Source organism: Osmerus eperlanus, chromosome 2 (genome assembly GCF_963692335.1).
Source record: "Osmerus eperlanus chromosome 2, fOsmEpe2.1, whole genome shotgun sequence".
Lineage (NCBI taxonomy): Eukaryota > Metazoa > Chordata > Actinopteri > Osmeriformes > Osmeridae > Osmerus > Osmerus eperlanus.
The window spans coordinates 23,235,931-23,252,542 of NC_085019.1; the positions used below are offsets into that span (position 1 = coordinate 23,235,931).

General features: G+C 45.1%; 2 protein-coding genes across 5 annotated transcripts; one reads left to right on the forward strand and one right to left on the reverse strand.

Annotated features, from left to right (window-relative positions):
• Positions 1-374: 374 nt before the first annotated feature.
• Positions 375-2,352, reverse strand: LOC134015487 (putative nuclease HARBI1). Of its 3 annotated transcripts, none has more exons than XM_062455039.1 (7): positions 2,049-2,352; positions 1,934-1,969; positions 1,556-1,835; positions 1,281-1,450; positions 1,096-1,211; positions 888-999; positions 375-793 (listed from the first exon to the last, which is right to left on the reverse strand). In XM_062455039.1, exons 3-7 carry the CDS (start codon positions 1,750-1,752, stop codon positions 423-425), a joined length of 966 nt encoding a protein of 321 aa, XP_062311023.1. In that variant the 5' UTR covers positions 1,753-1,835; positions 1,934-1,969; positions 2,049-2,352; the 3' UTR covers positions 375-422. The 3 variants fall into 3 exon arrangements, with proteins under 3 accessions (XP_062311023.1, XP_062311009.1, XP_062311017.1); XM_062455025.1 differs by having other exon boundaries at positions 1,281-1,835; positions 2,049-2,222; positions 2,291-2,351; XM_062455033.1 differs by having other exon boundaries at positions 1,281-1,969.
• A 2,010-nt stretch (positions 2,353-4,362) lies between these two features.
• Positions 4,363-14,849, forward strand: si:dkeyp-113d7.10 (myeloid zinc finger 1). Of its 2 annotated transcripts, XR_009932389.1 has the most exons (5): positions 4,363-4,897; positions 7,086-7,394; positions 9,365-9,643; positions 10,146-11,984; positions 13,791-14,849. XR_009932389.1 is itself a non-coding variant. In XM_062480892.1 (4 exons), the coding sequence occupies exons 1-4, from the start codon at positions 4,549-4,551 to the stop codon at positions 10,628-10,630; spliced, it is 1,422 nt and encodes a 473-aa protein (XP_062336876.1). In that variant the 5' UTR covers positions 4,363-4,548; the 3' UTR covers positions 10,631-13,234. The 2 variants fall into 2 exon arrangements, 1 of the variants encoding a protein (XP_062336876.1); XM_062480892.1 differs by lacking the exon at positions 13,791-14,849 and having other exon boundaries at positions 10,146-13,234.
• Positions 14,850-16,612: the final 1,763 nt, after the last annotated feature.

Below are 16,612 nucleotides of genomic sequence, written 5' to 3' on the forward strand. Positions count from 1 at the left end.
AAACAAATACACATTCCATATGAATATAAAAACACAATGTGTAACATTATGTTCCTTTATTGAATAAGGACAAAACAAAGCAGGTAAACCATCAGCTCCTTTCGAAACTGAAGTCACAGTGACTCTACAAGATGGAAAGCACAGAATCCAAGCATATTATACAAAATGATACATACACATTCAAAGGTCTGTATATAACACACCCTGCATGTCTGCACACTAAAATAAATGCAGGACAAATCCATACACATCAACTGAACAGACAAATGAATGGATGCAGTAGCCTCCCTGCAGCCTTGTATTACACACAGTATACCGCACAAACATCATAAGAGGCCAAATTCGTAAAAAAACGAACCCCAAAAAAACCAAATTCCTCTGCCACCGCAGGACATATTTAACCAAAATTGAAAGCACACATACTAACTAAAATAATTCAACACATATTGGTCCCTCAGCAACCGACCACTGTCGTCATCAGGGAAGATTGCCGGATTGTCCCAGTCCATGGCTGGTGGCACTCTGGGGGCCCTCTCCTTCCTCAGGCAGGCCACATTGTGGAGGACAGCACAAGCCACAGTAATATCACATGCCCTAACAGGGCTGACCCTTAATTTGTGAAGGCAGTGAAAGCGTGCCTTCAGGAGGCCAAAGGTCATTTCAACTCTGGCCCTGGTCCTGGCATGGGCATGGTTGTAGGCCTGCTGTGCTTCCTGGGGGTCTGTGAAAGGTGTCAGGAGAAAAGGCTGGCAGCCATACCCCCTGTCTCCCAGCAACACACCAGAGAATTCACCTGTCAACACAAAATCTCATCATTACTACCTCATAAACACAGTGATATTCTTGACACAGCCATGATGGTTATAAATAGGGGTTGTGTGGCTTACCTTGTGATAGGCACTGATAGATTTCAGAGGCCCGAAAGATTCTGGAGTCATGGACTGAGCCAGGCCATTTTGCCACAACATTGCTGATCACACAGTCAGCATTGCAGACCATCTGAAATCATAAGATGAGGAATATTACACCAATCAATGCACATCACTGGCAATGCAGAGTGTTCGTCAATGGACAATATCAAAAAGTTATGTTCACCTGAACATTAATGCTGTGAAAGGATTTCCTATTCACAAAATCGGCCTCATGGGCACCTGAGGGGGCTTTTATCCTTATGTGTGTGCAGTCCACTGCACCAATGACATTGGGGAAACCTGTCACACAAAGTAATGAGTATCCTACTATGTGTTAACAGTTGTCCTGTTATTTGTAGATCCTCTTACCTGCAATCCTATAGAACTCCTCTTTGATGTCACAGAGTCTTCTGTGGCCAGGGAAGGAGATGAAGACATCTGCTAATGCTTTGATAGCCAGACACACACTCCTTATTGTGCGGCAAATTGTGGCCTTGTTCAGCTGTTCTGCATCCCCCACTGAGTACAGGAAGGCTCCACTAGCAAAAAAGCGCAAGGCCACACAAACCATTTGCTCCACACTCAGCGCATGGCTCCGTGCAGTGCGGTGCTTAATCCTGGGACCCAGTAGTCTGCATAGATACCTGATGCCATCTGCAGAAAACCTGTATCTTTCATATAGATGGTCATCAGGGAAGGCCAGTGGGTCCAACCGGTCCCTGAAGACCCTTTCTCGCCTGAAGGCTCTCCTCAGCACAAGTGCTTCTTCATCCACCACATCTCGCACGAATGGGCATGCCATTGTCAGAGCAGAAAGGAACACACAATTTTGGGCCTTCATATAGGCTAGTGGCCACACCTGGTGCTGGGGGGGTGGGCAAAAGAGGGCGATGCCTTATAACGATGACTTGGTTGTACTGATTGCTGGGAAAATAAAAAAAACCTTAGAAAGATGCCACCGTCCTGTGTGCTCACAATAAGAGCTCATATGTCATGGCTCACTTGACTTTACGAGAATATACCTAATTTTTATTTTCAGCTGTGTCATCTTCTTGGAGCTGGGGGAGGAAAGAAAAATAATGATTAATACATTTGTGTTACAGTTAGCATACAGTGTACATTGAAGGCATATCTCACCTCCCTCTCAAGTTTTTTTATTTCAAGGTCCAGTTTCCTAATTGTCCTCTTTTTTATTTCGGACTCCAGTGCAAGATTTTCCATCTTTTTCTTCTTGTACTGAATGTCTATGTCTGCCAGTTCTATTTGGCGCCGGAGGTGGTTGCCATACAACTTTCTGATAGCTTGTGAGCTCTGTGAACACAATACAATTAGCGCAGCTGGAATTTGGCAGGATGTGGTGTCCTTTTATTAATACGCACTATGTTGCCAGGCTGGTTTTCCCACTGTATAGCATCTGGGTCCTGTAAAAGAAATTAGATTTTTTGATTTTGATGAGGACTCCTCACCATTGTAGAGTAAATAGTACTTTCACAGTCCAGAGAGATGGTCTCCTCCTCATCACAGTCCAGAGAGATGGTCTCCTCCTCATCATCGTCTCCATCATGTGCTGTTGCTGCTGCACTGGGGCCTTCACCCTATCACATTTAATCGGATTCATATTGAAGCTAGTAGACAAGACATGCCAGGCCTACAGTATGCCTTTGATGGAGTACTCACTGGATCAGCATCGTCTGGTGCTTGTGCTGGTGGCTCTAACAGGAACACAGTGCTGCCAGACACTGCAAGGCAATAGGTAAACCAAAGTCAGACAGTCCAAATTGATTCAATATGAATGTGGTTGTATCCCATGTAGAGATGGAAGGACATACCTTGAATGAAGCGGGTGGCATCTTGGGAGGAACCTATGCTCGTCTCTTTCCCCCCAGGGATCCCCTCTAAGACGGGCCTGCCTTTATTTAGCTCCAAGGCCATGTCCTCTGCTGGGGTAAGGTCAGCCTTTGGTGACCCACCACCCGTGCCTTGTCTGTGGGTATTCTTTTTCACTGCTAAAACAGTACAGACAATGTGTGAGCAGGCACCTTCTGGGTACAATATATGCTTGTGCTTTGTTAAATATTAGTCAGGGACCATACCATTCTGCAGAATGTTCTTGTATTTGATTTTGACCTGCTGCCATGTCCGTTTTGGCCCGTTCATGTTTAATCTACACACACACACACACACACACATTTAATGGAGTCACACTGCAAAAAATTACTTGGTATTTTTGTCTTGTTTTCAGTAAAAATATCCAAAAATTTATCATAGCTTTATACAGTGTGATGGAGTTACTTTACACAATTTCACTCATATCTGCAGTGCATTTCAATTAAAAATTTAACCGTTTCATAATTACAGTACAACTGCATTTTTGGAGATGTGAATTAAATATTTGAATTGTAATTGTGATGTTTCAGCGGAGCGGTGAGTGTGTAATTGTGCACTACTTACGCATTCAGGCGGTCTGCAATACTTTGCCACGCTTTTTCTCTTTGCTTTATCACTGTGGCGGTGTTGCCTTTCTTCTTAATTATATCTTTTACCTCCTCGTATGCCTCCATGAGGATTTGTGCTTCCGACGGGGAAAAGTACGCGGCTCTAGTTGCCATGGTAAATCAGTTAATCTGTGATCTGTGGCGGGGTCTATTTGAGTGAGCCGTGAGCGCGCACCTATCCAGGATTGGTTTCACCTGGCTTAATGAATCCGTGTCTGCTCATCCTGGCTTGGTCTTTGTGCAACCAATTAAGCCTGGACGCACATGTTTTGGCTTCATTGAGCTCAGCTGAGTCATTTATCCCGGATGTCTTAATTCTACTTTTGTGCAACAGGCCCCAGGAGCTACAGTCATTTTCAGTGAATTCAGTTCAGCCCGAAGTTTGTTCGTCCCCTACACCCCTGTTGTGGGAGGTGTTCAAGTCTCAAGCAAAACTTAATGTTTTCACGTGGGCCTTTATTCTATGGTGCCATTTTTACATAAATTATTATGGAAATGTTAGGTGGATGTAATATTTGAATGTAGATGTTGGTGAATTACAGGGGACTAAGGTGCATTTGCTTGAGCAAATGGTCTAAGTTGTATTGTAATACTACAAGTGGATGCATGTTTGACACCTGGGAGTTTAAGATGGAAAATAAAGACCATATCGATTGGACTGGAGTGTCACTCTTTGATTGTTTTCCAGTTTACAAGTCCAGTTAAAATACCAAATTATAAAATTATGCTATATTCAATTATTTATATTCAAGTATGATACATTTACTGAATTAGGCCTAAGCCTACTGATTGGGCACATTTGCATGTAAACATACAAATCAACGACGTGTCTTCCACTTAATCTTTTCGTGAGCCTGATGGTTCACATGGATTTGTTTGCCTTAAATATCATTCAGCAAAATGGCGTTCATGGACAGGGGCACTGCAAAACGTCTAATTTGCCATGAGATGGGTGAAATACATTTGCGTGTACACAGACGGCAGTACGGTAGCATCCAAGGGGTGTACACATGATGCGTTGATAGAGAAGGTAGTTCTGTGTTTCAATCAGTTGGGTAGGCTTCTGACTTATGTCTGTTGTACAATTTTAAGGGGGTGTGGGGGGAGAATGAAAGAGCTCTTCCAAAAACACGGACGAAATCATGAACGGTGCCGTGTATATTTCGTTTTTCCAAGGCCAGCTCGAATCTGTTCTGGAGCAAGTAGTTCAACTCGCGGTCCAGGAAATAAGCAAGACTGTTGGGGCGAGCTTGAATTCAATGTTAATGGAAACGGCTGTCAAAGAACAAGAAAACCAACGACTCAGGTTAAAGCTGCAAAAACGGGAGTTTGAACGTAAAGGCATCGAAAATGGGTCTCTGTCCAACGGTGGCAAGGCAGACAACGCGGCCATAGACAGAACAAAGCCCGACTCACACACCCCCAGCCTAAGCTTGGAGCGCGGCGTGTCCGCAGACACACGAAGACTTGAGCAAAAAGGACGTGTCGTGGGTAAGGTTACCAGTTCAATGCACAAAACACCTTTGGGGGGAAAAACATTACGTAATTGCGCAGTCCCTAAGTCATTTTGACCAGTTCAGTGGGTGTGCGTGCCTGGGTGTTTGCTAAAAAGGCTAGCAATCGTTCAGCCTTGTGTGCGTATAAATCTGTAAACAAGACAATGCAACAACGCAATCTTAGGAAAGCCATATTTTGGCACAATTGGGAGCTATAATAGCAGATTACAACATAAATGGTAATTCTCTGTGATTTATTAAATTATGGGGCTAACAAACCGTTTGTTATTCTACTGGAGGTTTTGAGCTATTTGTCAACACACGAAAGTATTTCTTCTATATGTAGACGTAAGATGTAAGACTAAATGCGATTCATAGTGGCCTGCTCACACGTTGTTTCATTAGTTATGTTACATGAAAGCCTACAACTTCAGCCACAACACTAAACACCAATCCTTGTATTTGTTTCAACTACACATATTTGGTTGTATTAAATCCATCCTTTTTTGGGCATGCATAAAGACTTGCGATTGAGATGATTCTTCCGCACCAATGTAGCCTACACTTCCATGTTGCAGGCTACAACATATTCTATACAGGGATGCAAACTGTCTGTGGCTGGCAAGGTGGTGACGCTATTGTTGTTTAGCCCTCTCCTCGGCCCTCCCCCAGAATCACGCTGTTGACATGATCGCAAACCATGCCATTCCCCCCAGAATGCCCCAGTTGGCGTTACCATTAGAGACCATGTCAATGGAGTCATATCAGGGATTAACCCCCCCCTCCCTCCCTTACTCGAGTTATACACTAAACACTTCCAGCCTGAGATCTCTGACAAGGGCTTCATTTGCACATTTGGGACAAAACACATTTTTGAGGCCTGAACGGTGAACAGCGGGCTTCTCATGTATGGCTGGGAATCTTTGGGTGGCATTGCGGATGTCAGTTCTCTTTTCTGAGGTGGCACCACCACCTGTTTTGCCCTGCCAAGTGGCAAATCATTTGATTTGTAGATTGTGACACACTCATTTGTTTAGGCCTGTCAAAAATACACCCATTTTTATAACCATTTAGGCTATGGACCTCAACGACAAAACCATAAATTGTAAGTCAAGTGTGCAATGGCATTGTTTCAAATGACCTGAGGGTAGCATCTACCAACTCTAATTATATGCACGCAGAAGGGGGAGAAGCTGAAATCTAGGAGGCAGTTCCACCATTCCATGGTATTACAAGAGTGATTACCTTCAAAACTTTACAGGGTAATAAAATACCGGTGTGATTATAGTGGTTCAGTCAGTCTGAGCGAAACAGTGCCGTATGGACTCAAGCTCAATAAACCAGCCACATATTTACATTACATGAACATGTTATTTGTTTAGGATGTGTTTTGGACACTTATCCAAAGCAACGTACGAGAATGCTTTTAGTAAGTACAGCGTGATCAAGGTCTGGAAGGGTCTAGTTGTTACAGTATTTCAGAAGTTAGTGCTAAGGAGCGTCTGTATTTAAACCAGACACGGCTGGTGATATTCTCATCCCTAATGAACAGTTTTCTGCACATATGCTTGGTCTGGGTGACGCATGATTGCCATGTCTTAAATCTCACAGACGTGTTTGGAAATACACTGGGAAGGATTCGTGGATGTAATGGTTGAGGTTGGAACGATGAGCATAGAGGCAAGGCACTCGCAGTGTGAAAAGAAATGGTTCTCACAGACTGTCTAAAATGGGGTCATCGAGAATGGCTGCTAAATTAGAATGAGGGGATTACTGTTTGAGATGTGTGGCATCACAGCTGGGTCCTCCAAAAGGGTCTCAGTTGTGTGTGTGTGTGTTTTCCGATGCACCTACCAGGTCAGGCTTGCACACAGTTCAGAACATCCGTCTTCAGAACTCGAAATAAACCAAATCCACAATTATCAGAATGTTACGTCATGTGTTAACTTCTCTGTCTAGTGTGTGCGTTGACGTGATTTATGCTGCCAAAAAAACAAACAAAACGGTAATAGTGATTCTTTTGTATTCTCCTTAAGTGTTGATCTAGTTGTTTCCTCTGTGGCCACGGCAAGGCGGGTTCCAACCCGGCTTCCTCGCGGCCCCCTTTGTTTACCATCTCATCCAGATGACTTACCGTCTTTTACAAAACAACGCCATCATCATTCCCTCCCTCCTGTCCGCAGGCCAGCTGAAGTCTGTGATGGAGCAGGTCCTGGACTTTGCCGTGTGCGAGCTGGGCAAGATCGTGGAGGCCAGCTTCGAGGACCTGCTCCTGGAGATCACGGTGAAGGAGCGCGAGCAGCAGGAGCTGGAGGAGCGCCTGCGCTGCAGCCGCCCGGAGAACGGGAAGAGTCGGGCGAGGCGGCGCTGCTCGGAGCCCGACCCCGCCTCTCCCGGCGCCGCCTCGCCCGGGAGCCCGGACGCAGCGCGCGACGAGGCGGGGGACGTCACGGGGGCCAAGATCGCCCGGAAGGAGGACGAGGCGACAAATGGTCTGTGTTTTTGGAACTCTTTGAGTCTGACAAGCAGAGTGCAGAATTTACCTTTTTGTCCACCGGACAAATGTCTAGTGCATGTTAAAATGTCACCAGCCTCTCAATAGATTACCATAGTTCTTTGGGCTGGTGAGTAAAGAATATCTACTAGCCTCTTGCATATTTACCTGCATTTGGCTGGTGGATGCTGCTAATTTTACATTTACATTTAGTCATTTAGCAGACGCTCTTATCCAGAGCGACTTACAGTAAAGTACAGGGACATTCCCCCGAGGCAAGTAGGGTGAAGTGCCTTGCCCACGGACGCAACGTCATTTTGCACGGCCGGGAATCGAACTTGCAACCTTCTGATTACTAGCCCGCTTCCCTAACCGCTCAGCCACTTGACTCACCTGACCAATTTTGCGCCCTGCTGACGAGAGAAGCAGTGCTGTGTGGAGGGGTTGTAGAAAAGGCAGAGTTGTGAGGGTGACAAGGAGGACGAGGAGTGGTTTGTTAAAGGAACAGCTCAAAGGGCCACTGGCTCTCTGAGTTTGTCTTGGAGTCGAACATTTCTTTTTTGAGATGAGTGAATGGAGGTTAAGTCCAAGCCTAAGTTGATTTGGTTTTTAAAAGTCAACTTGCCTTCCAGACGTTTGGTGGAAATAAATAATGTACAGGTGTCGAGATATTGTTGCACGGTTGTTCAGTAATTGAGATATTATTGTAGCGCTGTAATATTCTTTTCGTTGGCCGTGCCTGGTAGTTAAGATGTGGTGACTTTGTGACGTAACCAGGACACAGACCGTTCCTCAACTCTGACCACCATAACACTGTAGAACTACATACTTCTGATACTAGATCTCCTGCTGTACTGTCTACATGCACTGTTTCTATGTTGCGTTGGATACAATTGTCTGCTGATTGAATTAAAGGTAATGTAGGTGTCCATCCATCAGCAGATTATAATGCTTATATTTAAGTCATTTGACAGTAATGGACCTTTTTGTATTCTAGTAGACAGGCATCGGTAATGAAAGTGCCTGACGTCGGACTACTACAGAGGCTTAACCTGTCAAGTCTTAGTTAACAAATAACTCTGGCAGATAGTTGTATCTTACGTCTCTAAGGTTTGTTACTGTAGATGACGTAACTGCATGTGCAGATAAAAAAAAAAAAAAGTATTTCAAAACTGGGTGAAAAACTGATTTACAGTTTCAAGAATATTTTAGGGACAGTTGTTGGGACCACATTCTGTGGTTTCCATTTCTGTGGACGGGTGAAAACACACTGACTGTGCTTGTTTTTAGTTTTTCTTTCTCAACCCCAAGGTTTGTCATAGTTGTATAACTGGTTAGGGAATCTTTTTAGGTTACTATACTATAGGTTAGCTATAAGCAAACATGACTCAACATCCATGTATATTGTCTTTGCCTGTACCTGTAGCAGTGTAAGCCATACTGACCCACATTTTGTCTTGTTGAAACAGTCATATAGATGATGAACAATGATTTCACGCGCCCACATTTCTCGTGAAGCTTTTGAGAAGGTCAGCTGTCTCTTACCGTAATCACAGTATTGTCTGGACTGTAATTGGACTACATCTGCCCTTCCAACAACGACCACACTTCCTCCGCAAATTCTTACACAATATATTGAAGCCTAATAGAAATGTACTACAGATCAGTGTTGGGGGGCACCTCAGTAGTTCTCCAGATAAGCTTTAAGGATTCAAACCCAGCCTCGGCCTGGGTTTGAATCCGACCTTGGCCCTTTGCTGCATGTCTCTCACTCCCCCTACCTTTCCTGTCACACTTCACTTAAAAACGACCCAGAAGAGCGTGAAAAATGACAAAAGAAATCCACTCTCGGAAACTGTCCCTTCACCACAGCCCAGCCCAGTAGAATCACGAGGACCGAGCCGGCTGTACCCTGGGCTGCAACACGTCCGCGAGCCTGTCAGTGACCCGTGTTCCCTCCCCCTGCAGACCCGGAGAAGCCGGCTGTGCTCTCGGTGGCGCAGGACTGGGTGCCCATCCTGGACAAGGTGTTTGGTCAGAAGTGGTGCAGCGACCTCTGGCAGATCAAGGAGCTGGCGTCTCCCGGAAGGGGCTCGGGCTCCAGCGCGCTCCTCCGGGTCGAGGAGCTGCAGCCATCGCCCACCTCCCCTCAGCAGGAGCCCCAGTGGATGCCTCTGGAAGACATGGAGGTTCTCTCCACCACCCCTGAGCCCCCGCCTGCCTGCGCCCCTCCACGCACCCCCTCAGGTAAGATCCCGTCCCCATGTACGCTCTTGTCCCCTTGTACACTCCCCTTCCCGGTCCTGCAGCCCCCCATGTCTCCTCTCCCATCCTCTGCTGTGTCTCCACAGCCGTCCCTGTCCCTGCCCAGAGTCTGAAAGCCACACAATGAGCTGGAGCACAGTCAACTTCTTGTTTGTTTCCCGGACCCTCCGAACCTCCCTTCATTTCTAGGCTAGCCAGCTATTCACCAAGCTAGTTAGTTTACATTTCACGCAGCAGAGTTTCAGCAAATCAATCACATTTTCTGCATGACTGGCTGCAGGCTCGGGCCCATCGCAGGAGGTGCGAGACATTCTCTGTGACGCGCCAGTCCACCCAAACATGTCTGAAAGCGTACTTTCAGCGTACGGACATATCGTATTACACTAGTCTCCCCCAGGATGGATTGGCGCTTGGATGCAAAGCCTGTCTCCCCCCCCCCCTCCCTTCTTGTCTCCCTCCCCTCACTCTGCCCTCTCTCCTGCAGCGGACGACTCTCCTCTCAGGTCCCCGTCGATGCTCCACCGCCTGCTCACCCTCCCCGCCCAGCTCCTGGAGAACGACGAGGACACGGACGCCATGGAGATCCTGCCGGCGCTGGCAGAGACCTCGCCCTGCGCAGCGCTGCGAATCCGTGTCGAGTCACCGAGCCAGAGCTTCCTGTCCCCCCCCACCAGAAGAGAGGAGGAGGAGGGGGAGGAGGAGGAGGGAGGGGAGGAGGAGGAGGGAGGGGAGGAGGAGGAGGAGGAAGACGACGACAAAGGGACAAAGGTGAGGAATTCAAAGGGCAGGAAGTCTCTGGGGTGTAAGGAGTGCGGCAAGAAGTTCGGACGACCGCAACTCCTCAAGGCCCACCAGCAGACGCACTCCATCGCCTCGGCGACGCTACGCTGCTCCGAGTGCGGGAAGAAGTTTTCCCAGGCTTCGCGGCTCCAGGCGCACCTGAAAAGCCACACGGGGAAGAAGACATGAGTGAGCCCAGCGGGGTAGGCGCTCAGGTCTGGCTCTCGGCTCTCATCACACACAGCAGCATATCAGTGGAGGTCGTCACCGCACACAAGCTCACATTAAAGTACTTTTGGATTTGGGAATACAAGGCATTACGTGACCTGTTGTTGATTCTGAAGGTACTTTGATACAAGAAATTCTTTCCAGACACACAAGGATAGTTTAACAGCCTGTTAGTACGTATTATATCTCCTCGTTGTTGGCTCCATTTGGATGCTTTATCAAAAATTCGGATGAATCTGGCTGGAGTTGTCATGGTTTTTTGCGGTGTAGGAAGTGTTTGTTCTGTTGTCGTGGGACTCCTGTCACTTGCTACAAGACATGAAGTGACCTTTTATGAAGTGCTCTTTCAGTTTTCTCGAACTAGACTTTTGTTGTTTTTGTTTCTTGTTTTTTTTTTTACACATTTCGGAATATCAAGTAGATCTTTTTCTGCTGTAATATTTCACATCGAGAGCATTTTGTACTCCAAAAGCCAGGATACCTCTTTTGGCCCGTAGCGTCTAATACAAACACAAACGTGGCGCTGACCAGCGAGAATCTGACCTTTCATTGGCATAGGTGTTGAATGTGAATCACAACTTTGTTTTTTGTTTTTTTCCTTTCGCTGCAGCAGTGACTTAGAGACTTAAAAAGGGATTTTGTGCCTGGGAAGAGATAGACTGTCAGAGCCTGGTCTTTAGTGTTTTCCTCTGAATGTGAAACTGGTGGAACCAGTGATTTCTCTACCTTCATGCAACTCACAATCTTAGTCTTTACTGACAGTATTTACCCCTTTCAACACAAATACCTCATTTTACACAGATTCGCGTATGTTTGGTTCAACAAAGGGATTGTTACCTGGGTAGCCCTTTTGTAAATGTAACACAAATCCACAATATTACAGTGCAATGTTCTCCAGAATCACAGGACTTCCTCCTTCACGATGGACTAGAGGCAAGCTGTGAGCTGAACACACTGGTCACAGCCTCAACAACCAAATAACCCGTCTCCTCAAAGGGACCTTCAGGACTGAGGAGAAGGAGGATGATGAAGGGAAATGGCCTCACTCATGTCCTGACTCGTAGAAAGTCTGAATCATTGTCAGTGTCCTAGTAAGTGGTGCAATACCACCATTGTTTATTCTCTTTGTTTTGTTCTTTTTCCCTTGCCAGCTTGTCTACAGTACATTTAGGGAACATCTTAATGAATGAAAAGCATAATTATTAGTCTGCTCTCCTTATGCGAGCGTTTGCCTGAAACAATATACTCTGTTAATGGGTTGAAGGGAGAGGGGATTCCAGTAAAGGAGGGTGTGTATGTGTTCGAGGGTGTGTGTGTGTGTTGGGGGGGGCTGGGTGTACAGATTTCCAGGATTTTTTACGTGACGCTTTCTGCCTTTCTTTGGATACATGTTCAAAAGGCAATCGGCTCCAAGTCCTGTGCCAGATATCTTGGGTATCATTGTGTCTTCCTATTTTGATTGTGCTTGTCTTTTTGTAGATTATTCTGCAGCTTGTGGCAACACAAAGCATGACCAGCAAGCAATACTGTGTGTGTGAACCTTGAGACTACGCCGTTGCTGCGTACAAGTGGCAATGTCGGTGAGTTACCAGTCTGTTTGGAGATGTTGGTACTTCACACAACGTTCGGTAGAGGAGCACCGCGGATCAGTCCCCCGCGAGTCTACTGGACTTCTAGTGTCTTCCTCAGGGAAGGCTGTTTCTGTGGCTGAGTTTCAGAATGACTTCTACACCTACAACCCCTGCTCTACCAGAGAGGAAATTACAATGCTGTTCCAATCCATCGTTTTAAAGTGCCCTATCGCCACTGGCCGTTGCCTGTTCAGTACACGGTTGGGGTCAAGTCAAACTCAAATTCATTCAGTGCTTCAAAAGTAATGAAAAGTGAAATCCTATATCACATTCTTTTGTAGGCAACGTGAAATGACTTGAACTGACTCCAAATGCAGTGGTTAATGTGAGGCACGGTAGATGCACTTCCTAACAACGTGCTAAGAATTTGAAAGCTGGTGTATAGATCGCGTATGCAGATCATCAGTGTCTACATGGAAGGAATACATGATGGGCTTCGACCTGCCGTCTCGTGTTTCTCTGCTAGCGTGTTTCTCTGCTAGCGTGTTTCTCTGCTAGCGTGTCAGACAGGACAGGCACCCATCCTTTCCTTCACACTGGTATATGAGGACATTGGTCTGATTTAGACCAATCACCAGTTAGGATAGAATTTCCACCCGTGTCATTTCCCTTCTGGCTCGTTGTAGCCGAGCGCATCACATTTCAGTTGACTGTTGTTCGTCTCAGAACTCGTCAACGTAGTGTGGGATTTTATCGGCGCCACTTTCTGTTTGTGCGGGGGTTTCGTTTTTTCCTGAACAGGCAGGAGACTTGAGATGTCCGCAACTGTGATCATTTGAATTCAGGTCAAATCAGCAACGGTTTACATAACGTCGGCACGCATCAAACCATGGTTTGGGACATCTTTGCTTCTAGACTGTAACCATAACAAAAGAACATTGCATGCAATGTATTACAATTTTCATATAATAAACATATGAAAGTATATATATATATATATATATATATATATATATATATATATATATATATATATACTTATATTAAAAAACAATATTGCTCCCTCTAATTTCAGGGTTGTTGGTTCTGCATAGAGAAGTCATAGACTTTGTGGTGAAATCAGATTGGTTTTTTTTTTGTGATTGTATCTGTGGCCAGTGCTGTGCACTTGCTACAGATGTTTAGCTTACTTAGCAAACTGTCCTATTGATCGAACGGACTTAAAGTGCACTTCATTCCTACTAAAAGTAGTGTCTTCAAAAAACATCACCACCGCTCAAATTAACAACTTGTTGCCTGGTGGTAAGAGAAGCCTAAACTGTGCTGAATACCTAGAGAGGGACACCTGCCATATTGGTTTACATCCAGCATCTACGTTCCAATTTACTCTGATGTGAAACGATACATCAGTATTGTCACGTTCCAAATGTCTGAACTTCATTGTATACTGTAAATATCATTTTTTTCCTTTGTATGGCTTTTTGAATCTAGATTGGGGAAAATGGGTCTTTTGGATAATAAATAGTATTGTCCTCCTTGCTCATATTCAGAGACTTTCCCTCCTAACGCTTTAGCATGCACAGTTGAGCACTACTACTTAGATTTAATCCACCTTTTGGAAAGCTAGACGTAGCGATGATGACTAATGTGTGTTTCTCAGGTGTTTCCTCCTCTTGCTTTGACTAATGAATTACCAACCGCTTTTCTGCAAATGCCAAGTCTGAATACATACTGACGTGTTCCTCATGCAATTTATTTGCACTTTCTATTTTAAGTTACTACAGAATTCTATACCTCATCCCACATACCAGACCTCAATTGAAACTGTTGACATTCATCTATGTTTGTAGAGCTTTTTGACAGGTCAAAGCTAAATGCACAACTCCAAAGGTTACCTCCGCCAACAAAAATCTTAGCACCGATGTACTCGATGATCATTCTTCCTCAGTTACAAGGACAGCACCTGGTGTAGGGAATATCCCGGACCACAGACACACTGCTGTGTTTAATGGGACCACAGACACACTGCTGTGTTTAATGGGACCACAGACACAATCTGCTGTGTTTAATGGGACCACAGACACAATCTGCTGTGTTTAATGGGACCACAGACACAATCTGCTGTGTTTAATGGGACCACAGACACAATCTGCTGTGTTTAATGGGACCACAGACACACTGCTGTGTTTAATGGGACCACAGACACAATCTGCTGTGTTTAATGGGACCACAGACACAATCTGCTGTGTTTAATGGGACCACAGACACAATCTGCTGTGTTTAATGGGACCACAGACACAATCTGCTGTGTTTAATGGGACCACAGACACAATCTGCTGTGTTTAATGGGACCACAGACACAATCTGCTGTGTTTAATGGGACCACAGACACAATCTGCTGTGTTTAATGGGACCACAGACACACTGCTGTGTTTAATGGGACCACAGACACAATCTGCTGTGTTTAATGGGACCACAGACACAATCTGCTGTGTTTAATGGGACCACAGACACAATCTGCTGTGTTTAATGGGACCACAGACACAATCTGCTGTGTTTAATGGGACCACAGACACAATCTGCTGTGTTTAATGGGACCACAGACACAATCTGCTGTGTTTAACCCTCGTGCTGCCTTCGGGTCACATGACCCAAAGGTTCATAACGAACCATCGTTGTGTTTACCCAATTTTACCCAATACAAAAACAAATTAAAATAATTTTCTTTTAACCTTTGCAATGTGGGGGGTCTGAGACAGCCTAGCTGTTAAAAGAAAATGCTTCACTTTGTCTTTGTATGCGGTAAATTTGTCGCAATACGACGGTGGGTCACAATGACTGATGGGTCAGAATGACCCGAAGATAACACAAGGGTTAATGGGACCACAGACACACTGCTGTGTTTAATGGGACCACAGACACACTGCTGTGTTTAATGGGACCACAGACACAATCTGCTGTGTTTAATGGGACCACAGACACACTGCTGTGTTTAATGGGACCACAGACACACTGCTGTGTTTAATGGGACCACAGACACAATCTGCTGTGTTTAATGGGACCACAGACACAATCTGCTGTGTTTAATGGGACCACAGACACAATCTGCTGTGTTTAATGGGACCACAGACACACTGCTGTGTTTAATGGGACCACAGACACAATCTGCTGTGTTTAATGGGACCACAGACACAATCTGCTGTGTTTAATGGGACCACAGACACAATCTGCTGTGTTTAATGGGACCACAGACACACTGCTGTGTTTAATGGGACCACAGACACACTGCTGTGTTTAATGGGACCACAGACACAATCTGCTGTGTTTAATGGGACCACAGACACACTGCTGTGTTTAATGGGACCACAGACACACTGCTGTGTTTAATGGGACCACAGACACAATCTGCTGTGTTTAATGGGACCACAGACACAATCTGCTGTGTTTAATGGGACCACAGACACAATCTGCTGTGTTTAATGGGACCACAGACACACTGCTGTGTTTAATGGGACCACAGACACAATCTGCTGTGTTTAATGGGACCACAGACACAATCTGCTGTGTTTAATGGGACCACAGACACAATCTGCTGTGTTTAATGGGACCACAGACACAATCTGCTGTGTTTAATGGGACCATAGACACACACTGCTGTGTTTAATGGGACCATAGACAAAGGGACTTCCTTGTTTGTCTTGAAGAAGGACTGTAGAAATACTAGCAAAAATCTAATTCCATGTATCTCTGAGCCAAAGCGAGTGGCCACTGTCTTCTCTTGTGTTGTGGTCATCCATTTGACCCTGTCATTTTCTCCTTCATTAAAATAGCAGATATTTGGCGGAGGAGAGAAGCAGTTGAACATCGTAAGTAACATTTAGATTGTTGGTGTCTGTTTTGCTTCACACAATGGCTTCATAAACTTGAGCAAGAAAATTTTCATCTGTGTAAATATTGGCTATTTCCTGAAAAGTGGTTGAGATTCATTTAACCCTTGTGTTATCTTCGGGTCATTCTGACCCATCAGTCATTGTGACCCACCGTCGTATTGCGATAGATTTACCGCATACAAAGACAAAGTGAAGCATTTTCTTTTAACAGCTAGGCTGTCTCAGACCCCCCACATTGCAAAGGTTAAAAGAAAATTATTTTAATTTGTTTTTGTATTGGGTAAAATTGGGTAAACACAACGATGGTTCGTTATGAACCTTTGGGTCATGTGACCCGAAGGCAGCACGAGGGTTAAAACAATTCCATTAACTTCACCCATCAATTTAGAGGTGTAAATTTAGAATCCCAAAGACTTGAAATTGACATGCAAAATTTCATGAGGGAATGAAAGGGATATTTAATTTATCTTTTAAGTTGTTGT

What these genes read in the sequence shown, in the direction of transcription:
- LOC134015487 (XM_062455033.1), bottom strand. Translation starts at nt 1,752, where the DNA reads ATGAAGGCCCAAAATTGTGTGTTCCTTTCTGCTCTGACAATGGCATGC. An exon ending in TTCACAGCATTAATGTTCAG is followed by an intron (nt 1,000 to 1,095) that starts GTGAACATAACT and finishes TTATGATTTCAG; the next exon opens with ATGGTCTGCAATGCTGACTG. An exon ending in CTATCAGTGCCTATCACAAG is followed by an intron (nt 794 to 887) that starts GTAAGCCACACA and finishes TTGTGTTGACAG; the next exon opens with GTGAATTCTCTGGTGTGTTG.
- si:dkeyp-113d7.10 (XM_062480892.1), top strand. Translation starts at nt 4,549, where the DNA reads ATGAACGGTGCCGTGTATATTTCGTTTTTCCAAGGCCAGCTCGAATCT. An exon ending in GCAAAAAGGACGTGTCGTGG is followed by an intron (nt 4,898 to 7,085) that starts GTAAGGTTACCA and finishes TCCTGTCCGCAG; the next exon opens with GCCAGCTGAAGTCTGTGATG. An exon ending in GGAGGACGAGGCGACAAATG is followed by an intron (nt 7,395 to 9,364) that starts GTCTGTGTTTTT and finishes CTCCCCCTGCAG; the next exon opens with ACCCGGAGAAGCCGGCTGTG.